Source organism: Sinocyclocheilus rhinocerous, unplaced genomic scaffold, assembly GCF_001515625.1.
Source record: "Sinocyclocheilus rhinocerous isolate Xijiao unplaced genomic scaffold, SAMN03320098_v1.1 scaffold157, whole genome shotgun sequence".
Classification (NCBI taxonomy): Eukaryota; Metazoa; Chordata; class Actinopteri; order Cypriniformes; family Cyprinidae; genus Sinocyclocheilus; species Sinocyclocheilus rhinocerous.
This window is the reverse complement of record NW_015665038.1, coordinates 149,222-173,995: the sequence shown is the minus strand read 5'-3', so window position 1 is coordinate 173,995 and position 24,774 is coordinate 149,222. Positions and strand designations below refer to the sequence as shown.

General features: G+C 36.9%; 1 protein-coding gene across 2 annotated transcripts in view; it reads right to left on the bottom strand.

Annotated features, from left to right (window-relative positions):
* The window catches only part of LOC107731041 (active breakpoint cluster region-related protein-like), a 199,620-nt gene that overhangs the window by 73,919 nt on the left and 100,927 nt on the right, over positions 1-24,774 (bottom strand). For both annotated transcript variants that reach the window (XM_016542017.1, XM_016542018.1), the window contains exons 4-12: positions 22,253-22,438; positions 16,509-16,616; positions 15,028-15,088; positions 6,566-6,618; positions 5,399-5,539; positions 3,056-3,177; positions 1,875-2,043; positions 323-445; positions 31-106 (exon numbers count right to left, since the gene is read on the bottom strand). In XM_016542017.1, the coding sequence (XP_016397503.1) occupies positions 31-106; positions 323-445; positions 1,875-2,043; positions 3,056-3,177; positions 5,399-5,539; positions 6,566-6,618; positions 15,028-15,088; positions 16,509-16,616; positions 22,253-22,438 (1,039 nt within the window). The remainder of the gene's footprint in view (positions 1-30; positions 107-322; positions 446-1,874; positions 2,044-3,055; positions 3,178-5,398; positions 5,540-6,565; positions 6,619-15,027; positions 15,089-16,508; positions 16,617-22,252; positions 22,439-24,774) is intronic.

Here is a 24,774-nt window from a genome sequence, read left to right as displayed (position 1 = left end):
CTGATGTTTTAATAGAAAAAGTTGTTTAACCTTTCTTCTGCAGTTTCTGAATGCTCTCCCTCCATTCTGACCTCTCATAATCTGAGGACAGCAGAAACAGGTAGCTCTGTAGAAAGCGAAACAGTTAAAGAATAACAATAGCACCCTCTACTGGAACACTATAAACATCAGAAACACATAATTTAAGTGGAAAAAATTTAGTGAAATGTCCAACGCAAAAAAAAAAAAAAAAGTCATATCTGAGAGATCATGTCAAATAGGCATCACACTAGCCTCCCACACAGAATACTGTAGTAATTCAGATGGTTGTGCGATGTGGTACCTTGCCGTGTTTGTTGTGGATGCGGAATGGGATGGTGGGGGAATGTAACAGCAGACACGACTCCTGCTCGTTCATCTTCTTCCTGAGACGATCCACATTACGACTCTGACTTTTCTGTGCTTTCTGTTCACACACAAATCAATCTGATATTAGTGCATTAAAATGTGCTTACAAGCAAAGTATGCCTGAGACATTTGTCAGTCTGTGTTTCTCGCAGCCAGCATGAGGCACCAGCCATCATGACTGTAATCAGTAATCTGCATATCAATCAGAGAAACTTCCTGCTCTGATTAGCCCTCTCTTTCCTTCTCATTCTCTCTTATTACTCTCAGAAACCAAGAGCTCCACAGAGCAAAATAATTGGTGCAAACTGAAATCCCCTTCTGACTCTACATGTGTTGCACAGTAGGGTCCAAAAGTCTGAAAATGTTTCTATTTTACATTTTCAAATTCAATATATATATATGGTCGGCAATATTTTTATGTTTGTTTTTGAAAGAAGTTTTATATGCTCACCAAGGTTGCATTTATTTGATAAAAAATAATTGTGAAATATTATTTCAATTTAAAATCTATCTATCCATGCATCTACATATACACACAAAGTATGAAATAATTAAAATTTTCATGTTTTTTAAAAACGTCTCTTATGTAATATTGCGAAATACCTTAAATATATCTTGAAAATTCCAAATGTTTGGCCGCCAGTGTGTGTATATATATATACATATATATATATATATATATATATATTGAAACAGTACAGATAACATATATGTATATATATATATATATATATATATATATATATATATATTGAAACAGTAAAATTTAGTAACTATAGTATGTGGGCAAAAACAGAAAGGGAGTGAGAAGTTTGTTTGTGAAGTAAATTCAAAGGATATTTTGTCTTTATGCTTGTAACACTGTGTTTGTGTGTCTGTAAGTTTCCATTAAGGCCGACGCTATCAGCCTTTCATTGTATGTGTATAAGTTTTTACTGGAAATGATGTTATCAGGCCTCCACAACTAATTAAAGACTTCAGCGCCCCACTTCTCAGTCCGTTAGAGTGTGCGTGTCGACGTTATATTATATCTTGACACAATGTAATGGGCTACATGACTGCGGAGCAGTAATCGCTCTAAGCAGAAGGAACTCCCAGAAGAGACACCAGGAGCGAGTGCTCTCAGAGGGGAACACGTTCGATTCTCTCAGTGTCAGCTAACAAAAACAAACTCACTCACACAGTGGAGTAACCCACGTTACTGAGGCTGAGAGGCGGGGTGTCACCTTTCCTCTGCATGTGAGGCACTGCCTTGCTGTCCTGTGCTGACCTCAGCTGAACAATGGAAGCAGGCGGTCTAAGATCTGTCTCTGTCTAAATGCAAACTGTACTATCACTGTGACAGTGATTCTTTAGGATACCAAAAATAGTTCTTTTATGGCATCGCTGTGGAAAAAAAAACTTTTTGGAACCTTTATTTTTTTTAGAGTGCAGACAAAAACAGAGAACAAAACCCATTACTTGTATATTTATATACACAACATTACCTTCTCTTTCTGGATCTCGCTTTTGATGGAGGAGATCTTGATCTTCATCTCCTCGATCTCGTGCTCAGGGAGCGTCTGGATGTGAGGGAGAGAATCCGAGTCATCCAGAGTCTGAAAGCTCAGATCAGCCAGAGGGATGTACCATTTACACTCATACTGCTGGTGCCTCCTGACAAACATAGAAAAACATATTTAAATGTCAAATAGGAGCATAATTTATTGTGCTTTTTTTATTGTTGTAATTCTTATAATCACACTAAATTCAATTGACAACTTTAGTATATTTATATATTAAGCACATCATTTGAGTGCATTAAGTGTAAATATGTTTCTGCTCACATTCACACAAACACATGCCTCGTGATGTCTTTCTCTTCCTGTCCTGACAGGAAATGCCCTTGTGCAGACTGAAAGTGTAAATATGTTTCTGCTCACATTCACACAAACACATGCCTCATGATGTCTTTCTCTTCCTGTCCTGACAGGAAATGCCCTTGTGCAGACTGATGTAACCAATTAAGCACATTCTAGTATGTAGATTATACACACACTTACACACATGCTTCAGGGATCAAAATGTGTTTCCACTGTCAAAATGCACGATAATGCGCTCTTATTATGAGATAATTATGATGCCCAGCATGGCTTTGCAGGGAAATATAATCTGCTCATCATCATGCATAACAACCAATTAAAATCATCTCCTGCCTAATTCAGTCTGATTAAGATGCTGAATACTTTACAGTCTCTGTCAGTCATGAGAACTGAATTCCCAGAACTGAATGTCTAATAATGCAAAGCATATGAGGCAGAGTAGATTACATATAGTAAATTAAATAAAAAAAAAGATTGGCATTCAGTATACACATTATATGTGCGTTATTCTTCTGGGAAGGCTGTAGTTACAGAAACACAGAGCTGCATCAGGATAATAGCAGCTATCAATCAATATTACGGTGTCCTCATTTGTAAGTCGCTTTGGATAAAAGCGTCTGCTAAATGACTAAAGTAAATGTCTTTGGCATCGTAACCATGACAACAAAATGAGGTTGCACCTTTGTAAATCAAAACACTTCATCTACTGACACCAAGCACACAGCGGCCTGTAGAGTGATGTATGCATGAGTGGGTAAAACATCAAATAAGTGTCCATTTAAGTGTTTGAGTGTCCATGTCCATACCCAACTGCGGTCTTTTTCATCTTGGCACAGAGCAGAAGGTCTGTGAAGAGGAAGACATGACGGAGTTTACGCGTCCCCTCCGACACCTCCACCAGGAAGCCATCCTTCACCAGCTGACGAACCTGCCAGAGACATAAACACCCACCGTTACTTTCTGTGGACTCATCAGAGCAGAAACACACAGAACATGTGCGCTTTCGGAAAACCGAGGGGCGACAAAGGTCATGGGCCTGCCTGCAGTCACACAATTCATCATTGACACTGTACAGCTTGATCATAAAAAGTGCTGACACTCAAACGTCAAATATTTATTTGAAATAAGCATGATGAAGAAAAGTGAGGGTGAGATTAAGTTAACACATAAATGCAGCTGATCCACTCATACTCTCATGTAGTGGTCGACCGATATGGGTTTTTTGACAGCCGATGCCAATGCCGATATCTTGGAAAGCGGGGTGGCCGATGGCCGATATAAAGCCGATATAATTTTATTTATTTTAATTAATATTTAAGAAATTTGAAATCATTTGAAAATGGATTAAAAATAATTGTGTAAAATAAACATACTTATACTTTAGAAGACAAAGCATTTTTCACAAATAAATATTTAATAAAAATTTTCAAATATCGGCATTGGCCGATAAGTTTTTCTGTTTGGCCGATGTGTTCAAGGCGGGACTTTTATTTTGACGGCGTGGCAGATTTTTATTTTGACGGCGCTGAGATTGCAGCGCCTGAACACACAGTGCTCACATTCTCCCTCTTGTTTGCTGTCGTCGTTCAGTTCTATCTAATCTAATCTAATATATCGGCCTTGGCGACATATCGGTCGACCACTACTCTCATGTGCTCATCAGCAAGATAAGCTCATCAAACAGTCACAGTTAGAGGTCAGAAGCATTTATGAAAACAGATAGAAATGTCAAACAAAAGAGAATTTGAAGAATTTCTGTTTGAAAATGAACACATTGTGGTTTGTTAAAGTAAATTATTACAGTTAGGGGTGTGGCAATATACTGGTATTGGCGATAATGTTAATATTCCACAAACTGTATAATTTTGTAAATAATGCAGCTCCAATAATGTGGTTAACACTTAGTAGGTGGCGGTATTGCACCTGTTTGTCACCAGTCATAAAAAGAAAAAAGAAGCAGTATGTAGCTACTACCACAGATATATATGCATAGATGCCTCATTAGCGGCTGTTTTATGGGCCACTATATGTAAGCAGTCCACCATATTGGAACGGTCAAAGCCAGTCCGTGAACACTCAAGAACAAGTTGACTGTGTGTCTGCGATCATAGTTATATGCATGTATGAAGCCCCTTTTACCCACTTTTGTACAGTAATGTTTATAAACTCTGCCTCCCTACACTTGCATTTTGAGTGTGATTCATTGGACAAAAAAAGAGAAAAGACATAATAAAGTTAAAGATGAATTTTAACTGAGAGCAATATTATAATTTTTCATTGCAAAATTTCTATAGATATATCAATGATATCATAATTGTGAATACTTTTGGCCACAATCTGATAAAAAATTCTGATACTGTGCCAGCCCTTCTTTATTTGATAACATTCCAAAATGGACCAAAATGTGTTCATAAAAGTCATGTAAGCAAACCGTCTTAATTTTTAGAGGTGCGTTTCCTACAAGCATTGTTTGTCGATGGTCACAAGTTCCGTTGTCACCAATTTAGTTCAAATATTCAGTGTTTCCTGAAACCACAGTTCCAACGAACATTAACAAATAGCATTACAAAGCTGTGTGGTTAGAACTACAGCTTACTACAGCATAACCTGTGGTTATATGAATAGGTTCCTGTTAGTATGACATGTGGACTTAAATAGATCATTATCATGAGAAAAAGCAATGCAGTTCAAGCTATATCTTTTTTTCCATTTATATACAATTTATTTTACATCTTTTATATCACTTTAAGCAAAACCGCAAAGAACAAAAATAACAAAGTAGTCCCTAGATGCTATGTTCATTATTTACAGCAACATTGTATGCATGTACTGTATGTTTACATGCAGTACATGTAAACATGGGGGAAAAATACTAATTGAAAGTGAACCACCTTCTGTTGTCCATGCAAATGAGCATGTTCATAAATGCTTACACAAACCGAAACTTAGAAAGAAAACAAACCAGGTGCCAAATCTAAAGCTATTAATAAAGTAGGTGTGAAAACTCTTATAAAGGCACTGATCAAACAACTGCCTTAAAAAGGCCTCATTCTATAATTTTGCATTTACAGTAGAGGACTGTTTATGTAAAATACAGTATACTGTATACTCCTCCTCTGTCAGTCACACAAACACACAGAGTCACACACCTCTCCCTTCGGTGTGGTCACGGCAGTCCTGCGCGGGTCAATCTCTTCATTGATGCTGGACAGGAAGTTCTGGGATATTCTCAGAGCATCCTGCAGTAGTGGGAAGTCTGGGTGATCCTTAGGAGTGTGTTTCAACAAGTCCTGAAAAAATAAAACAAACAGGCAACATACCTGAGCTTTATGTTTATTCTTTAAGTGATAATCCAACTATTTAAATAAAAAAGATAAATCGACACTACTGTTAAAAGACTGAATTTATTTCAAATATATATCAAAATACAGTAAAGCAGCAATATTGTAAAATATTACTACAATTTCAAGTAACTGTTTTCTATTTTAATGTATTTTAAAATGTAATTTATTCCTGTGAAAGCAAAGCTGGATTTTCAGTAGCCATCACAGCCTTCACTGTCACATGATCAAAAATCATTCTAATATGCTGATTTGGTGCTCAAGAAATATTTATTATTATCAATGTTGAAAACAGTTGTGCTGCTTAATTTACGTTGCTTAATTTATTAATATATATATATATATATTTCAAGATTCTTTAAAGAATCAACAAGAACAGTATTAATTTTAAATAATTGAAATAATGAAATAATTCACTTGTCATCAAATTAATGTTTTTCCCCCCAAAAAAATTAATGATAGTGAACTACATATGTGGAAGTTGAATTTTCAACTAACGTATTGGCAGTATTTTTATCCATTTTTAAAGGTTCCTCTCATGCATGTTTTATATGTTTTGATGATATATTTTCTGGTAGAACCTACCTACTACTGACATCTGGGTTTATAATGACCTTAAGATCCATAAAGAAAAGCAAATTGGACATGTTGATACTGGTATTTTAAAGGATAGGACAAGTAGAATTTGGTAGTCTGAATGCCTCCTTATGGCATAGAACACTCTTCTTTTTGATTGACGGCTACCAAATCTCTACTGGGTTTGATTAACCTAATTGAACTGTAACACTCATACAGTACAAATAGAGCTTTACTAAAAATAAATTGCAACCTCAGTCATGCTGAAATAATGTCAGGCTGAGTGTGAATTTGTGATGTCAGGAAAATAATAACCTGTGCATTTGCCTTAGTAAAGGTGACCTTACTGTTTTAAACTTGACTACATGTAATCAATATATGTATATTTTAGAGACTCACATGCAAGACCAGAGTGCTGCGAGTGACACGGTCAATAGGTTTGTAGAGGAGAGCTGCAAAGACAAACATTAAAGAATAAAATATAGAGTGATCATAAGTTATGAAATATCCTTTTATGTAGTAAAATATTAACTCACAAAACACTCATACTTCCAATCATACAAAAGCTCCAAATGCCAAACAAACCCAAAGAGAGAGAGAAAAAAAAAATTCCCAAACTCTATTACACAGCTGACTGAGCAGCCAGACACTACGGATAATAGCAGCATCTCTGAGCACTTCACAAACATGAGCATCTAGGACAAATGAATGCAAACACTGAGAGGAGGCTCTCTGTAAATCCACACACTTTCAATAAGCTGACAGATTGAGAGAAGGAAATGCATATCTGTCAGCTCACAGCATCATGGCCTCCCTCTAGCCATATCTGTGATTCTGAACACTGCAGTGGGATATGAACACTCATACCACATATCCAAGACCAAGCTCTTGCTATTCTGTTCTGTTTATCCACTTTATTTTGTAAAGCAGAAGTAAGCTATTTTCTTTAAATGTGCGGGACTTCCAATTCATTAGCTGCTATAGGTAAACTACTAACTAAAATAATAACAAAGAGCCATTAATGGTAAAACAATTTGTGCTACAAACCAGAGTGTCCGTGATTAGTATAATACATTAAAACAAAATTAGCAGCATAACAGACTGTTTTTGTACAGCTAAAACAACTGGATGAGGATGACAAAAGCAGCTTTGCACATTCAAGTTACAAATGGCTCTTATGCTCTTACATTAAAAATAAGAATTCAATAGTCTTTAATCATTTCAGTTGTTTTTATTGTAATTAGTAAGCTGACCACTATATCTAAAAAAGGAAACTATTTACAGGAATAAAAAAATTGATATATACCAATGGTTTTAAGACAGCAAAAGAGTAGTGTCAAAGGTTTATCTTTATGGTTTTCTGTCTGTGTGGTGAGTAGGGCTGTGCAAAAAATCGAATGGGATTTTCATGTGCATCTCGTCAGTAAAGCCGCTCTTGTGATTAGTAGTAAATCTCCAGCACATACTTTCAGATGGAGCGGCATTTACTACACAGAGCCGTAATTCACTGACAAGCTACACAAAATTGCGTTCAAAATCGGCAATGAATATGCTGCGATCTTGAACGCGATTTTGTGTAGCTTGTCAGTAAACTACGGCTCTGTGTAGTAAATGCCGCTCCATCTGAAAGTATGTGCTGGAGATTTACTACTAATCACAGGAGCTGCTTTACTGACGGGATGCGCATGAAAATCGCATTCGATTTTTTGCACAGCCCTAGTGGTGAGTATGTAATAAACAGATAATGCAACATTGTCTTATAATGATTATGATGATAATGCAACATTATGATGATGACACCATCACTGTTCATTAAATACATTAAATTTAAGATGATATCATTCAAATAAATTCATTAAATTTAAGAAAAATATATTTTTTGCACTATTGTTATTATTATTATTATTATTATAATAATTACTTATTATTAATTATTTATTACTTAAGCTGTGTCTCCCACATGAGCAACAAAGGATGCAACCAAAATTCAATACTGCACTAAAAGCACAATTTAAAATGACTGTTCACACTAAGAATGATAACTGTAATAATAAAGATATAAGCATCCACACCAACACACATACAGTACAGATACAATTCTGTTTTATATTCTGTATTGTAAGTGCGAGCTGCAGATATGTCTTTTGCTGCTTTAAATGTACAAGCTCTTTAAAGTCAGGTGGATTCTGAATGGCTGTCAATGTTTTTATTGTTTATCAGCTGTGAAACGAAAGTGATTCCAACGATATTGTTCTGCTTCCGTTTGCCGCTTATCAAGGTCAGACTATTGTTTTCTAAGAAGTACCATGCACACACAAGGAGCACTGCTACACACAGTTTTAAAAATACTATGCTGAAAATACTATACTGACATACACAGTCAAGATAAGGGTCTCCTGTGAGCAATGTTCAGGAAAGAGCTTTGTCTCTCATTTCTTTGACCGCACTAGTGGGAGAATTCTGCACATGCACATCTTCGTCATCTGACAAGGTTACAGTGGGTCCTGTGGTGGTCCTGCTGTCTTTCACTCTAATGGATGACGATTCCCAGCAGTCCCCTCTCACTCACGCTCAATTCATCTAATTACAGAATCACATCGCAACAGAACAGAGCTCTCTGACAGGGCATATGTCCCATGAGCCTCTGCAAGGCTGATGTATTACAGTACATCACTTTGCTTGTCCGTGCAAAACTCATCGCCACAATGTTTGGGAGGTTGGAAGGGTGCTGCAGTTCTCGGATGTTCTGAGAGAGTGTTAGTGTTTTGCTGAGTTGTTTAGTTTAGGTGTTTGTCTGGGTGGTTGCTAGAAATATGCCAGTGTGTTCTTTGTGGTCGCTAGAGCATTGCTAGGTGGTTGCTATGGGATACAATGTTCAAGATGGCCACGAGTAAGTTGCTAAGGTGTTCTTTGTGGTAACTATGGTGTTGTTGGCTGGTTGCTAGGGTGTTGCTAGTTGGTTGCTATGAGTTATGGCATTCTGGGCGGTAGCTATGGCATTTCTAAATTGTTGCTATGGGTTATGGTGTTCTAAGCCGTCACTAGGCAGTTGCAAGGATGTTCTTTGTGGTTGCTATAGTGTTGTTAGGTGGTTGCTATGGCATTGCTAGGTGGTTGCTATAAGTTATAGTGTTCTGAATGGCCACTAGGCAGTTGCTAGGGTGTTCTTTGTGGTTGTTACAGTATGCTAGTTGGTTGCTAGGGCATTTCTAGGCAGTTGCTTTGAGTTATGGTGTGCTGGGCGGTTGGTATGGCATTACCAGGTGGTTGCTATGAGTTATGATGTTCTGAGTGTTCACTACAGAGTTGCTAGGGTGATCTTTGTGGTTGTTACAGTGTGCTAGCTAGGTGGTTGTTATGGGTTATGGTGTTCACTAGATCACTTGGCAGTTGGTATGGTTTTCTGTGTGGTTGCTACAGTGTTGCTAGTTGGTTGCTAGGGCATTGTTAGGTTGTTGCTATGAGTTATGGTACGCTCGGAGGTTGCTAAGGCATTGCCAGGTGGGTACTATGGGTTATCATGTTGTGGGGGCTACCTAGGCAGTTAATACTGTGTTCTTTGTGATTTCAGTGGAGTTTGCGGTTACTATAGTGTTGCTAGATTGCTTCTGGACATTGCTAGGGTATTCTTTGTGGATGCTACAGTGTTGCAATGGTTGTTGTAACTTGTGGTGTTCTGGGTGGTTGCTATAGTGCATTGCTATGGGTTCTGGTGTCCTGGGTGTTAGGAAGGCAGTTGCTATTGTGTTCTTTGGGATTTCTTCTACTTGACGTTGTTACAGCATTGCTACATGGTTTCTAGGGCATTGCTAGGGTGTTCTTTGTGGATGTAGCCAGTGGATTCTAGCTCATTCCACCTCACAAATACTGACCAATCACAGCTGATTGGATCTGAAAGGGAACCAATCAGGACAGTATTTCCCAAAAGCATCTTTAGCCTAAGTAGCATTGGCACCAGTGCTCTCTATGAACTACTTAGACTAACAATGCTTTAGAGAAATGCAGCCCAGGACAGTTGCTTTAGGTTATGACATCCAATCACAACCTTGAAGCACATCTCAGCACAGACACTTGCATACTAATTTGAGTTCAAGATGCCCTTCACACACAGTCACAGAATAAACCCCAAGGCAGTTGCTATTGTGTTCTTTGGGATTTCTTCTACTTGACGTTGTTACAGCATTGCTACATGGTTTCTAGGGCATTGCTAGGGTGTTCTTTGTGGATGTAGCCAGTGGATTCTAGCTCATTCCACCGCACAAATCCTGACCAATCACAGCTGATTGGATCTGAAAGGGAACCAATCAGGACAGCATTTCCCAAAAGCATCTTTAGCCTAAGTAGCATTGGCACCAGTGCTCTCTATGAACTACTTAGACTAACAATGCTTTAGAGAAATGCAGCCCATGACAGTTGCTTTAGGTTATGACATCCAATCACAACCTTGAAGCACATCTCAGCACAGACACTTGCATACTAATTTGAGTTCAAGATGCCCTTCACACACAGTCACAGAATAAACCCCTCTAGATCAATAGAGCAACTGATTTCCTATAAATTCATCCCGCTGGACAGAGAAAAAGAGGACCAGAGTTTAATATTCGTCAGAAACAAAAAATATAAGAGAAATAGAGCAGCAGGTGATGGAGTGATTACAGTAGGTACTGTAGACATCTGTGTGTATGTTTTTGTACTTGTGTCTTTGTATTGGGACAGTTGCCAAGGTCAAGTGGGACAGCATTGTGTGATTAATCATCAAATTGGGTCACTTTCAATCTCTGTCTATAATAGATGACAGATTACACACTTATATACATATTGCAAGGACTTTCCATAATGGCAGAAATGACAATAATTCTCACTTGGCCACTAGGCAGTTGCTAGGGTGTTCTTTGTGGTTGTTACAGTATGCTAGTTGGTTGCTAGGGCATTTCTAGGCAGTTGCTTTGAGTTATGGTGTGCTGGGCGGTTGGTATGGCATTACTAGGTGGTTGCTATGAGTTATGATGTTCTGAGTGTTCACTACAGAGTTGCTAGGGTGATCTTTGTGGTTGTTACAGTGTGCTAGCTAGGTGGTTGTTATGGGTTATGGTGTTCACTAGATCACTTGGCAGTTGGTATGGTTTTCTGTGTGGTTGCTACAGTGTTGCTAGTTGGTTGCTAGGGCATTGTTAGGTTGTTGCTATGAGTTATGGTACGCTCGGAGGTTGCTAAGGCATTGCCAGGTGGGTACTATGGGTTATCATGTTGTGGGGGCTACCTAGGCAGTTAATACTGTGTTCTTTGTGATTTCAGTGGAGTTTGCAGTTACTATAGTGTTGCTAGATTGCTTCTGGACATTGCTAGGGTATTCTTTGTGGATGCTACAGTGTTGCAATGGTTGTTGTAACTTGTGGTGTTCTGGGTGGTTGCTATAGTGCATTGCTATGGGTTCTGGTGTCCTGGGTGTTAGGAAGGCAGTTGCTATTGTGTTCTTTGGGATTTCTTCTACTTGACGTTGTTACAGCATTGCTACATGGTTTCTAGGGCATTGCTAGGGTGTTCTTTGTGGATGTAGCCAGTGGATTCTAGCTCATTCCACCTCACAAATACTGACCAATCACAGCTGATTGGATCTGAAAGGGAACCAATCAGGACAGTATTTCCCAAAAGCATCTTTAGCCTAAGTAGCATTGGCACCAGTGCTCTCTATGAACTACTTAGACTAACAATGCTTTAGAGAAATGCAGCCCATGACAGTTGCTTTAGGTTATGACATCCAATCACAACCTTGAAGCACATCTCAGCACAGACACTTGCATACTAATTTGAGTTCAAGATGCCCTTCACACACAGTCACAGAATAAACCCCTCTAGATCAATAGAGCAACTGATTTCCTATAAATTCATCCCGCTGGACAGAGAAAAAGAGGACCAGAGTTTAATATTCGTCAGAAACAAAAAATATAAGAGAAATAGAGCAGCAGGTGATGGAGTGATTACAAGAGGTACCGTAGACACCCAAAGGCAGCGTGTGTATATTTTTGTCTCTATGTCCGTGGGCTAGTTGTCGAGGGCACACAGCACAGCATTGTGAGATTAATCAACGAATTGGATCACTTTCAATCTCTGATTATAACAGATGACAGATTACACACTTTGCAAGGACCTTCCATTATGGCAACATACAATAATTCTCACTTATTATAGACATTAAAATATACTGGTTAAAGTATATACAAAGTATAAAGCAGAATGGAGGGCATCTCTTTAATGAAAAACAGTTTTAATTCATATGCAACTTTCATAAATGAGGGAAATTAGATTAGCTTCTGAGTCAGACTTCCAACTTTTAACTCTATTTTCCAGATTTTCTCAAACCACCCACACGTATATGATTACAAAGCACTGCGAGTTGAGTGTCACTGGGAGATGATTTAATCTAAATGTCACTGTTATGAGTCTAACAACATAACTAGCTCTAGAAGAGGAAAACAAATATTGCAAAAAACTGCTGTGGGCTGATACCATGTGAGTCATGCTCACACAAGACAAATATTAAACATTAAAAAAACTCTTTTTTTTTGTTGATGTATGTTATATTGCATTCCACAAATCGATCTGGTTACAACAGTGTGTGCCCGTTTAGTGTCACACTTCTCACATTTTCTCTTGGGTTTATTTTGCTCCATTTCATCCATTGTTTACACTGACACAGATTTGGATCAACTCTTCTGATCATTCTGATTACATCTGAATGTCTATAATTTGGCAGCAAAAAAATTGATTGCATGAGAGAGAAAGTGCACAGGAGAATTTTGATCAATTCTTTGATGTTTGTTCCAATCTTTCTAGATTGTTATTCCTCTGTCTACACCACTTGTGCACTTTAATGTCTACCTTTATCTGTCTATCATCTATCATCACTGTGGTGACTGCAGCTGGTGCATTGTGGGGGATAATCCTCCAGTCACCTTGGGGTGGAAGGAGGAACTTCAAAGGAGTAAATGCATACAAACGACACATACACACATGAATGAATGTCCATAAAGCAACACATTGAAAGTCAGATGGCAGTCTGTTATCATTCACTACAGTGTTGCTCAACTAGTTTTTACATCGGTAATTAACACCAAAATTGTTTATCATACTAACTGTATAGAAAAATTTCTTTAAAATAAACAATTTAGTACATGTTTAATACTATGCTAAATGAGTAACATAAGGTTAAACAGGAAGGTTAAACATACTAAATATGCCTGTTGAATTGTAGTAATTCAATACACCACAAAAAGAAAAGAAAAAAAAAAGTTGGCGCAAACCACGTTTATCCTCACTGCAAGTGAAAGTGTTTTTAATTTGAGTCACATTTTTATTTTCATCTTATGTTGTTTCGCAGAGTTTGGACATTCAGTCTTCAATGATGTGTGTCTGTCAACACCAAAATATATGGGATAAAATGATCAAAATAAAGCATTTTCTCTTACCTTTTAAAAATTAATATCTATGTTTACTGACAAGATGCGCGTTAAATATCGCATGCGATTTATCGTGCAGCCCTATGTACTATGCATGCTTACAGTACTGTATACGGTTAGTTGCAGTTTATCATTTGCATTTAACACGTTTTTTTTCTCTGCATTACCCTATTATAAATAGATATGAAAATTATATGAGAATTGGATAGGCAGTTCCAGTTGTTCATTTGGAAAAAAAAAATGTTACAGTATTCCTGCTTGGTTTCAAACCCATTCGAATCTTTCCACGTGGAACTTGGAATCTGTCCAACACTCTGTTAGAGCTTTGTCTAATGCATATTAAAGTAACAAGTTATGAGAAGTTGTGCTATATTATGAATACAGTCATAGCTAAAGAGCATTATCAGGAACAACACATGAAAAATTGAAGACATCAATTTTCATAAGACATTATTTTATGCTTATATATTTTGTATCATCATCCAACTGACAATATGGTCCCTGACATGTGAACTAGGATTAATAACTGATCCCTGTGTGCGCTATGCAGTCATATATGGTACACAGTGTGTTGTTGTTACTATATTGCATATTTTAGCACAGCTAGAATGCAATATTGACCAATTTAGAAGCTAGAATTGTAATTATCTGTTTTATAAGTGCCATTATGCTTGAGGTCTTACAACTGCAATGAAATATCAGAGCACATGCAGAATTACAAGACTTCCTACTGCACTGAAATTAGATCAGACCTGTTTACAAGCAGAACTCTAGAAGCTCTAGAATGGTTTGATCTTCTGATCAGAAACCATGGACACAAAACAAATTCTTAAACCAAACCGCACAACAATCAAAAATTGAAACTCATCCAGACTAGCAAAGCATTAAAATGCAATATAGTTACCATAGGTGCAGTTACAACACAACCGGAGAACCAGCAGAACCTCCATGACAAACTTCCACCGATCCTGCAGTCTTCTCTAACTGCTCTCTCACTACTTCCTTCTCATTCTGCACACCCTTTTATCCATCCCTCACAAACACCACCAAGACAGCGAGAGAGAGAGAGAGAGAGAGAGAGAGAGAGAGAGAGAGAGAGAGACTCATACTCCTGCTCTCCCGCTCTCCAAAACACTCAGAATGAGCAAGCACGCACGCACTCTTCCTCACACTCACACACATTTGAGTTGTGAATGCTGCATACACAAGTAGGAAGATGCAGAGCTGAACTCATTCTTAAAGAGACACTGCTCACAGTTCACTCATTCATTCATAACCATCAACTCTCTCAACGAACCGCCAATCGACACATCAGCTCACATTCTACCGGATTCAGGCTCTGTAAATGCAGATCACTCATGCATGTCACACACACACATCACTGATCAATAGATACACTCTTACCCTCCATGGTGGCGGTTGTGGTGCAGTCCTTGGATTCTTTAGGACCTTTAACTTTCAGATTCTGTCAACAGAGAAGATGCTCACTATAAATATACACAGATACAAGCACACATACAGAGCTCATGTCTGGCTGAGGCAGCAGAATGTGACGCATACTTCCTGTATGGAATAATGAAGAGAAATGTGATGCGGAAGGCATCTTGTGTATGTTTGTGTATGAGTAAATGCACCAAGCTGATGATGATTATAACTAGATGTACAGTAAGTCATGTAAATGCCTTGCAATAGTGTTGCTATGCGGTTTCTAAGATGTCCTGAGTAGTTTTAGCTCGTCGTATGCTGTTGCTATGGTGTTGGAAGGTCAAAAGAGTCCACCCCCCACAATATATTGGGATGTTTAGATATGGCTGGGTGGTTCCAATGTAAGTCTATGGGATTTCTTCCCATTTTATCATCTGCCAAACAAGGTCTGAGGCATCAAAATAAGATGTAGATGCAGAACAAGATGTGAGCATGTTTAATAGTTAAAGCTGGGGGGATGTTTAAATAAGTATGAGAAATAGTAATAGTGAAAAAAACGCCACTAATATTGTAATGGATGTGTTACGTGTATATAATAGATATAAAAACTGAAAGTTTTAAAGAGCTTTTGCTCTTTGTTGTTAAATATGCTGTTAAAAAATACACCCTGCAACGTTTAATCAACGTTTATTATATAATGTATGAATGAATCCATTCTTTTTAAAACATTTAACAAATGTTTATATGCAAGTGTGACAGAAAGCAATTCTTTTCAGAAAACCAGCATTCAAAAACATGTTTTCTTAATGCCAAAAGTTGTACATTAATGGGGATGCCACCAAAATGAATACAAATGCCCCCAAAATTCATAGATATGGGGCAAAAAAGCCCTGTGGTGTTTTTTAACTGAATATTAATATTAAGTTACATTTTAGACACATTGAAAATATTGTCCGTTTTGATCTATTTCACCAACGAAAATAGTTACTAACTAATTCACAGTAGAACCATTGTTCATCTCCAAGTAATACACGGTGGTTTTATTACTAAATGAATCGGCATTTTTGAACAAATCAGTTGAGTAAACGATTCAATGACACATTAATAAAGACAGTCACATGCTTAGTTCCTGAATGAATCAGCCATTTTGAACAAATTGGTTGAGTCAAATACTCACTAATACAGTAAATTGCCGCCACTTACCGGCAGTTTGAGTTTCATATTTAAAAGTAATCTATCATCTATTTTTTACCCATCATTTCATATTTCTATATTAAAAATATCAGATATAGTTTTTAATCTACATTGGGGCACATTCAATACTGATCAATGACTGGACAATGGCCAATTCCTGACCATTTCAAACATTAGCTCCACCTCATTAGTAGTATGTAGTATGTACTGTAGACAGTAATGATCTGGGACTATAGTGTCAGGTGGTAGGAGGCAGCTGAGCTCACCTCAGAGATCTTCTGAAACTGGCTGTTGGCCAGGCTGCATTTCTCTGCTGTCTCCACTGCGACTTTATAGTTGTCCACAAAGGCTTTGTACACACCGAGCTGACTGGCCTAAGAAACAAGCAGAGGAAACATGTTCAATTCAATATAAACACAGACAGAGAGAGAAAGGTGATGGTACAGGAAAACCACAGAGAAGAGGAGCAAAAGAATGGAAGAACTAGAAGCTGGAGACACAGAGGGATGAAAGAGACTGAAAAATGGCAATGCTGAAACATTCATTTCATCTGTAGACCTCTTGGAACATTCATCAAAGTGTGTTCACAGTGGATGCTTTCTGCTGAAGCGAGTTCATCCTCGAGATAAGACACAAGATACAGACAACAGAGCTTCTACTGAGGGCTCTGGAGACCGAAAGACAGAGAAGTGAAGTTTAAAGCAGGCTTTATCACACCACTTCAGATCTCTTGCTGTAACAACAGTCAGAGGAACATGAAAAACTGTTATGATGCCCAAACAGTGAACCACAACCATCTTGGGGCCTGCTATTAAAGCTCAAAGTGTGTCATATCTTCAGCACCAGCATCATCAAAAGGAATTGCACATAAAATGGCTGTTTTCGCAATGTTTTCCCAAACACTTCCCCCCCCATCTGCATTGGTTCAGCAAAGAGGTAGTCTTGACCCAAACTCACACCATTGGTTCAGCCAATGTTGCCATGTCAGGCTGCTCGGGATGCTCAAACAGAGAGATGTTTTGATGTTAACCAGCCAAAATTTAACTGCATTTCAAAACCAGATGTCTGCGAGCTGATAGCAGAATTATGAGACTTGTCATTTTAATACTGTTTCAGGAGCTCTCTTACCAAGCATTGTCGTCGATTAACCGGTGGGAAAATTTCCTCACCGACACAACCCTAATTGTGTGCCGGGTTCTTCAGGCCCAGATTAACACAGTGTAGTGTCCTAGGGTGACCACAGTGGAAGTGACCCCCGTAGCAGTGTAGTGTCTCTGCCAGCAGCAGCAGTAGCGAGCGCAAGAAGAGAGAAATGCATCTTTATGGATTAATGAAAGAGTTTTTGTTTTCGATTTAAATTATTTCGTTAAAGTAGTGATTTAAAGCTTTCTATAGATATATTTATCATGTCTGTGAGGCATGTATTCACTGAGTTTCTGTTCATTTTTGTGAAGCGCTCCTTTCCAAGACCGAGACGGCAGAAAGCGCATCATGTTTTTCCTTATTACATAAAAACACAACGTTTTGTTGATATTGTGAGTGCACACAAATAAAAGTAGACCCTTTACAGTTCCGAATGATGTATTACTCCTACGCGTATCTTGTCAGTGTCTGCGCTTGCTTGGCCATATGTTGTGGAAAAAATAAGGAAAGTGTGTTCAAGCGCCAGCAGAAAACAGTGTAAAGAAATACTCTTTGAGAGAAGCAGTCTTTATCAGCGGAAGTTAAAAGCAGCTCGTAAGTGTATTTACTTGTCTCATTAGTGTTTAGTGCATCTACTTTTATTACATTTTATTATAATATCCAAAGGAACAATGCCAAATACAGAACAATGACAACTTTCCTACTAGAATACATAGTTAAAATAATAATAAATAAATAAAAATATTAATATTAGTGCTGTCAAAATTAGCACATTAATGCATGCAATTAATTTTTTCAGTTTAACGCATTAAATATTAAGGTAAATATTAATATACTTATTAAAGGATAAGTATCGCTTTTTATTTCTCCTTTCCTATTACTTGTTTCACTTCTGTTTCAGTTTTTATAACCATTTCTTACTATGTGTAAGTAAGTTGTTGTTTTTTAGCATGTAAGTTTGGCAGTGTTCTTTTTTAGGATTACTGATAAACTACTGTCATTTGATTTGTATTATTTGTATTTGTTATTTATTTTAATTTTAGTTACATTATGTCTGAATTTATTATGTCTGTATAGGTCTTTTATTAAGTTTTTAGTTTTATTTAATTTGAGTTATTTTAATACTTCAACAAACTAAATGGAAATGAAATAATATATATTTAATTTATAAATGTGTGTGTATATATATATATATATATATGTATGTGTGTGTGGTTGTACATACACATATATGTAGTTGTTTTTTTGGTGTTTGGCTTAGTGTTATGTTAGAATCATTATTATACTCTTATACCTTTTGTTCTTTAATATTTTTAATTTTTTTTTGCTTTTTTTTTTTGTTTTTCATTTAAATGTTAAGTTTAGAAATTTTGTTGTATGCATTTGTCATTTTTATTTAATTTTAGTTGTTTTAATACTACAATTGCTTTGATTCTGTTGTCCTCATTTGTAAGTCGCTTTGGATAAAAGCGTCTGCTAAATGACTAAATAAATAAATAAAATAAATAAATCTAGGTTAAACTTTAAACTAACATTGTGATATATACTTGAACTGTTTTATATCTATAGATTTTATTTTAGGCGAGTCGTGATGATTTGAGAACTCTAAATTGATCCAACAGACTATGATCAACTCACTGTCTGCTGCTGACCGCTTGGCCGTTACTTTAAAAAAAATAAATAATAAATAAATAAAATTACATTTAACGAACAAAAAATGCTCCAAATGTTTTTCTAAATTAACTTAATAAAAAAACGAAACAAAATATAATAACTTTGCCATTACATACAAAACTGAACTATTTTAATCGTTAAAACAGTAATAGCCTATAAGCTGTTTTGGGAGAAGGGGGAAAAAAAGATGGGCTCGGGTCAGACTCGGGCCGAGAATTCTGATAACGGACAAGGGCCGGGCTAGGGCATATATTTGAGGCCTGTACAGGGCTCTAGGATTGAATAGCCAGCAGGGAGAGTGCAGACAGATGCTTCTGTCTCATGGTTGTCCTGAGTTCATTCTTCACTCTTTTAAGTTGAGAGAAGGATCTCTCGCCCTCGCAGTTGGTAACGGGCAGGGTTAAGAACAGTCTGAGTGCAACGAGTACACTTGGTCTGTACCGTAGCCCTTTTTTTCTTTCCCCCCAATCCTGTCTATGGATAATCCGGCCCTGGTGTTCTTGGTTTTTTTTTATTTCTGCCCTGACAATGTGGAAATATAACAAAGACTAGTTTCCTTTCAAACTAAAGTAATGTTTTCTATCACCCAAAAAGTAAATTAATTTGTGAAGTGGTTAATTAATCGTATGAATATATGAGGAATAAAAAAACACTATTGATTTGAATACTTTAAAACTCTTCACAGTCCAAATATATATATATATATCTTTTTTTAAAGCTGTAGTTTTCATTTTTCAGATTGGTGGTCAACCGATTCAGTTTTTTTTTGATGGCCAATGTCGATATCTTAGAGAGCAGGTTGGCCATTGGCATTTACAGTATAAAGCCGATATATATGATATTACACTATTTAATTTAAAGATAGTAAATAACACAAACATAACAATTAATAAATGTAATGTAATTATTTGATGCAATATTTACGAAAATAAATGCAAATAATTTTTATTATTATAAATAAATCTATTTATTTCAATCAATAAATGTAAATGAATCTGCAAATAAATAGATTTTTACTTCAGATCCTTAAAAACTTCTTGATTCTGTAATACTTTCATGGCATTTTCTAAAAATAATTAAATTGTTAAAAACATTAATAAAAAGTAAACACTGGTCTGGTAAGTTTGCGACCTGTTAAATCACAATCATATATTGTTAAATAAAGACCAGACGATAAATGTTTAATGTGGAATTAAATATTTTGGGCATGGCGATATATTGGTCTACCACTTTTTCAGACTTATAAAAAGGAAAAAGATCTAAAGCGCTGTCATTCAAACTCTGACTTGACCTCTAGCTCTCTCTTCCTGTTGTCTTTTATGACCCATCTTCTCTGTTGTTATCCCTGACTTCTGTAAGGTTATGGACTGCTGTATATTTGTGCCCTGAGGTGAGAACTGCATGATGAGACCCTGTATGCTCAATCTCAATCCCAGCATGCTCCTCTCTCCCGCTGCTCGAGAGAAGTCTGGAACACAACACATCACACGGACATGCCGTCGTCGCCTAGCAACCCCGCATCAAGCGTGTATATTTGTGCCCTGAGGTGAGAACTGCATGATGAGACCCTGTATGCTCAATCTCCATCCCAGCATGCTCCTCTCTCCCGCTGCTCGAGAGAAGTCTGGAACACAACACAACAACTCTGACTTTTCACCAAGCGTATCCACAGACGAACACTAATACGCACGTCACAAAGACGAGGTGAAGAGAGAAACATTTGTGGGAAGAGAAGTCAGAGCTAATGAGTGAGAGAAAGAAAGAAAGAAAGAGTGAAGGGTGACTAATAGAGAGAAACTCTGCCTCTAATCCACTCCGTCTGGATTTGCTCATCCTAAACCTTTCCTTCAGTTCAAACACAGAACTTTTTTCTTCTGGTCTCTTTTAGTCTTAGTCTTTCATGCTTCTTTTCCTCTTCGCTGAGTTTCCAGAGCAATAGGGAGCCTGTAATTACTCCATCTGCTAACTCAACCACTGTCACAATGTTTTACTAATCACGTGTGTGTGTGTGTGTGTGTGTGTGTGTGCGTGTGGAGAAAACTCTTCAGAAAAGTCATGTTTCATAACCTCCTGCCATTTGACGTTTGGTTTAGGAGACAAATGAAGTAAATCCTGTAATGATGAGCAGTAATGGGAGAAAACTCTTCAGAAAAGTCATGTTTCATAACCTCCTGCCATCTGACGTTTGGTTTAGGAGACAAATGAAGTAAATCCTGTAATGATGAGCAGTAATGCATGCTGGGTATGGCCCAACAAAATACATTCAGAGTGGAATAATGAACTTAACAGCAAAAGATAACTACATAAATTTAAGATGCATTCTTTATTGTTTTGTTATTGATTTATAATTATGAAAGCATAATGAATATGGTATTTCACTATTTGATCACTATGTCTTTTTTTATATTGGTACTAACAAATAAAATGAAACAATTAATTCTTGCATTTATTTTGTGATGAACAGAGGACTAAATGATTTGATAATTTTAACTATACTTTTTTAAAATCTTGAATTAAACATTTGAAATCTGCTCAACAATAGTTGTTTAGGCCTTATATAGTTCCCCTAACTGGAAGAGGGAAATTACATTTACAAGTCATGCAGAAAATGCATAATCATTGAGATACACATCAAATATTGTCAAAAGGCTAAAAAATATTGAGATAAATATTGTATATCACTCAGCTTGAATACATATCACCGAGTGTTCGCTGGTTCCCGCCTCCTTCTTCCCGACCTACGAACTTTGCTACAAACGGTTTTCTATTTCAATACATTTTAAAATGTAATTTATTCCTGTCATGGCAAAGCTGAATTTCCAGCAGTCATTACTCCAATCTTCAGTGTCACGTGATCCTTCAGAAATCATTCTAATATGATGATTTGTTGCATGTTATTATTATAAATGTTGAAAACAGTTGTGCTGCTAATATTTTTTGTGGAAACCGTGATACTTTTTTTCGGAATAGAAAATGTAAAAGAACAGCAATTTATTTGAAACAGAAATCTTTTGTAACATTATCAGTGTCTTTACTGTCAATCTTGATCAAGTTAAAGCAGAATAAATGTTTTACTGACCCTAAACATTTGGTCCGTATTGTACACTACATAGAGGGTCATTGTATTTAGAATTACCATCTAGGGCCTTTGAACAGCGTGTTTGGCAGGACAATATGTGGCAGGAGGACTCACCAGTTTCTGGAAGAGATGTCCGACAGTGACCTTCTCATCCCACTGCTGAATGTTGGGAGAAATAGCATCATAAAACTCCTTATGGATCACAAAGATATCTTGGATCATGAAGAAAATAGTTTCAATCTGCTCCATTGTCAGCACTGGCTTTGATGTAGTAGCTGTGGCTTTAAAAGGCTTCACGGGCTGAAAGAGAGAAAGAGCGGTGAATTAATGAACATGTTCACTACTCACATGTATTTATATATTAAGTAATACATTTGTATGTTAAGTAATAAATTACCATACTCAAACCCCTTAAATTTAGTGATATATGGCTGTGAGGTTTAACATGAAAATACATGTGGTTTGGTTATGTGACTCCTGATCATGATAATGGCACTGTAACTGTTGCATCTTGAGCACTTTATACCCACAAACAACTGCATATAGCAACCACTTCTGAGGTGATTTAAACTGAATTAAATGATTAAGTCCAATGCATTTAGTTAAGCCAAAATCCATGCAATACTCAAGTAGTACACATTGACTGGTGGGTCAGTTTCCCTCTCCATTTCCTGTGAATTGATGTATCAATTAATATTTATTTCCTTTGCATTTGCAATGCTGTTCAGGGCAGATGGACACTGTGTGTTTTTGTAAATTTGAAAAGAGAAAGCACATGAGCAAACAGTGTAAATGAGAGCAGAAGAAACATTACACAGCACATGTGTTCATGTGTATTGGCCTTCATTTCTCTCTACAGGGCTGATAACACTGTGTTAAAGTGCAGGACGGTTATTTTCAGATCAGCATGACTCATTGTAAGTTGCTCTCCTCTGCATCATGATACTGCTTGATGAGTGCAGTTTTTCTTTCATGTATTGATGTATTTCCGATTAAAGCAGGAAGTTTGGGTGAGGCATGTTTCTTTTAAAGTCGCACAAAAACTTTTGTTACGTCAAGAGTCACAAACCTTGATGATTTGCAGCTTGTTAATGTGAGTCATCTGCAGGTGGTATTAGGGAGAGGGGAGATTCTTATTCAAGAGGGCATTTGATTGGATCAAAAATATAGATTTTCCCAAAAGAGAAAGGCTTACAGTAACATTTAGAATGTTAGCATATTAGTTAGTTTGTTAGCTTTTGAAAGTCTCTCTTCCTCACCAAAGCTGCATTTATTTGATCAAAAATACAGTAGTATTGCAAAATATTATTAAAATTTAAAATAAGTGTTTTCCATGTTAGAATTTATTTAATTTTAATTTATTCCTGTGATGGCAAAGCTGAATTTTCAGCAGCCATGTTACAGTCTTTAGTGTCACATGATCCCTCAGAAATCATTCTAATATGCTGATTTGTTGCTCAAGAAACATTTCTCATTTCTTTTTTTTTTAAATTCAGGATTCTTTGATTAATTTTAAATTTTCAAAAGAACAATTTATTTGAAACAGAAAACTTTTGTAATATTATAAATGTCTTTACTGTTACTTTGGATCAATTTAATAAACAAAAGTGTTACTTTCTTTCAAAAACAATGTAGGGTATCAGAGCGATTCAGACAATTTAAGATTCGATCAGATTGGTGTTGAACAACCCAAAGAGCCGAATTCCACAAAGAGGCCCAAGACAACGTCATAAATCTGTCCACGATACCCTGGCGCCACGAGTCTGAAGCAAGTCCACCAACTAGCAGCTTTGAGCAGCTCACAGCATTAAAACAAAAGAACACTTATTGACAATTCCAAGGAGATAGAAATCAAGATTGATGAAGAAATCAAGATTGATGGTCAAAGAGATGCACAGCATGACCATCACATGTAAATCCATGATAGTAATCACGATCACAAGCTCTTTGGATTGACTTCCCCCCACCAAAATTATACTCTGCAAGAGCGGGAAAATTCGGACCATGTGACTGATAAGATAACATTATGAATTGGGAGGAGAAATATAGCAACATCCTGAGCTAAGACGGTGTCTAATTGGTCAAAACACCAGTTGGGATGTGGCCAACAACCAGGTTTAAATACTCAGGACACCATCAAATTATGTTTTTAGTCATCTTTCACTATACTTTGGATATTAATATCCATTGCAGAATTTATGTTATACGGCTCGTTCAATGAATCGCTGGCCGACTCAGTGATCAGCCGTAAAACCGTGATTCTGTCCAAATTCCCTATAAAATCTTAAAAGATTCCCTTTGAGCTAAATTGACCCGTTTCCCTTACAACAAATAAACAAAAAATCCACACTAATCCCCCCAAAAAATCCAAAGTGTGACATCTGTCAAAAAAGCCGGTCCCACTTTATATTAAGTGGCCCTAATACCTGTGTACTTACATAGTAAATAGATGTGTACGTAGTATGTAACTACAGTGTAAGTACACATTGGTACATAGTATCTACAGCTGTAATATGTCTGTAACTACACATATGTAACAACCCACTGAATGGTTTGTGTAAGTACAAATGTGTAACAGGACATTGGTAACAACACTTTTTTTTCACTTCACTAAGTACTCGTGTAACAGGAATTAT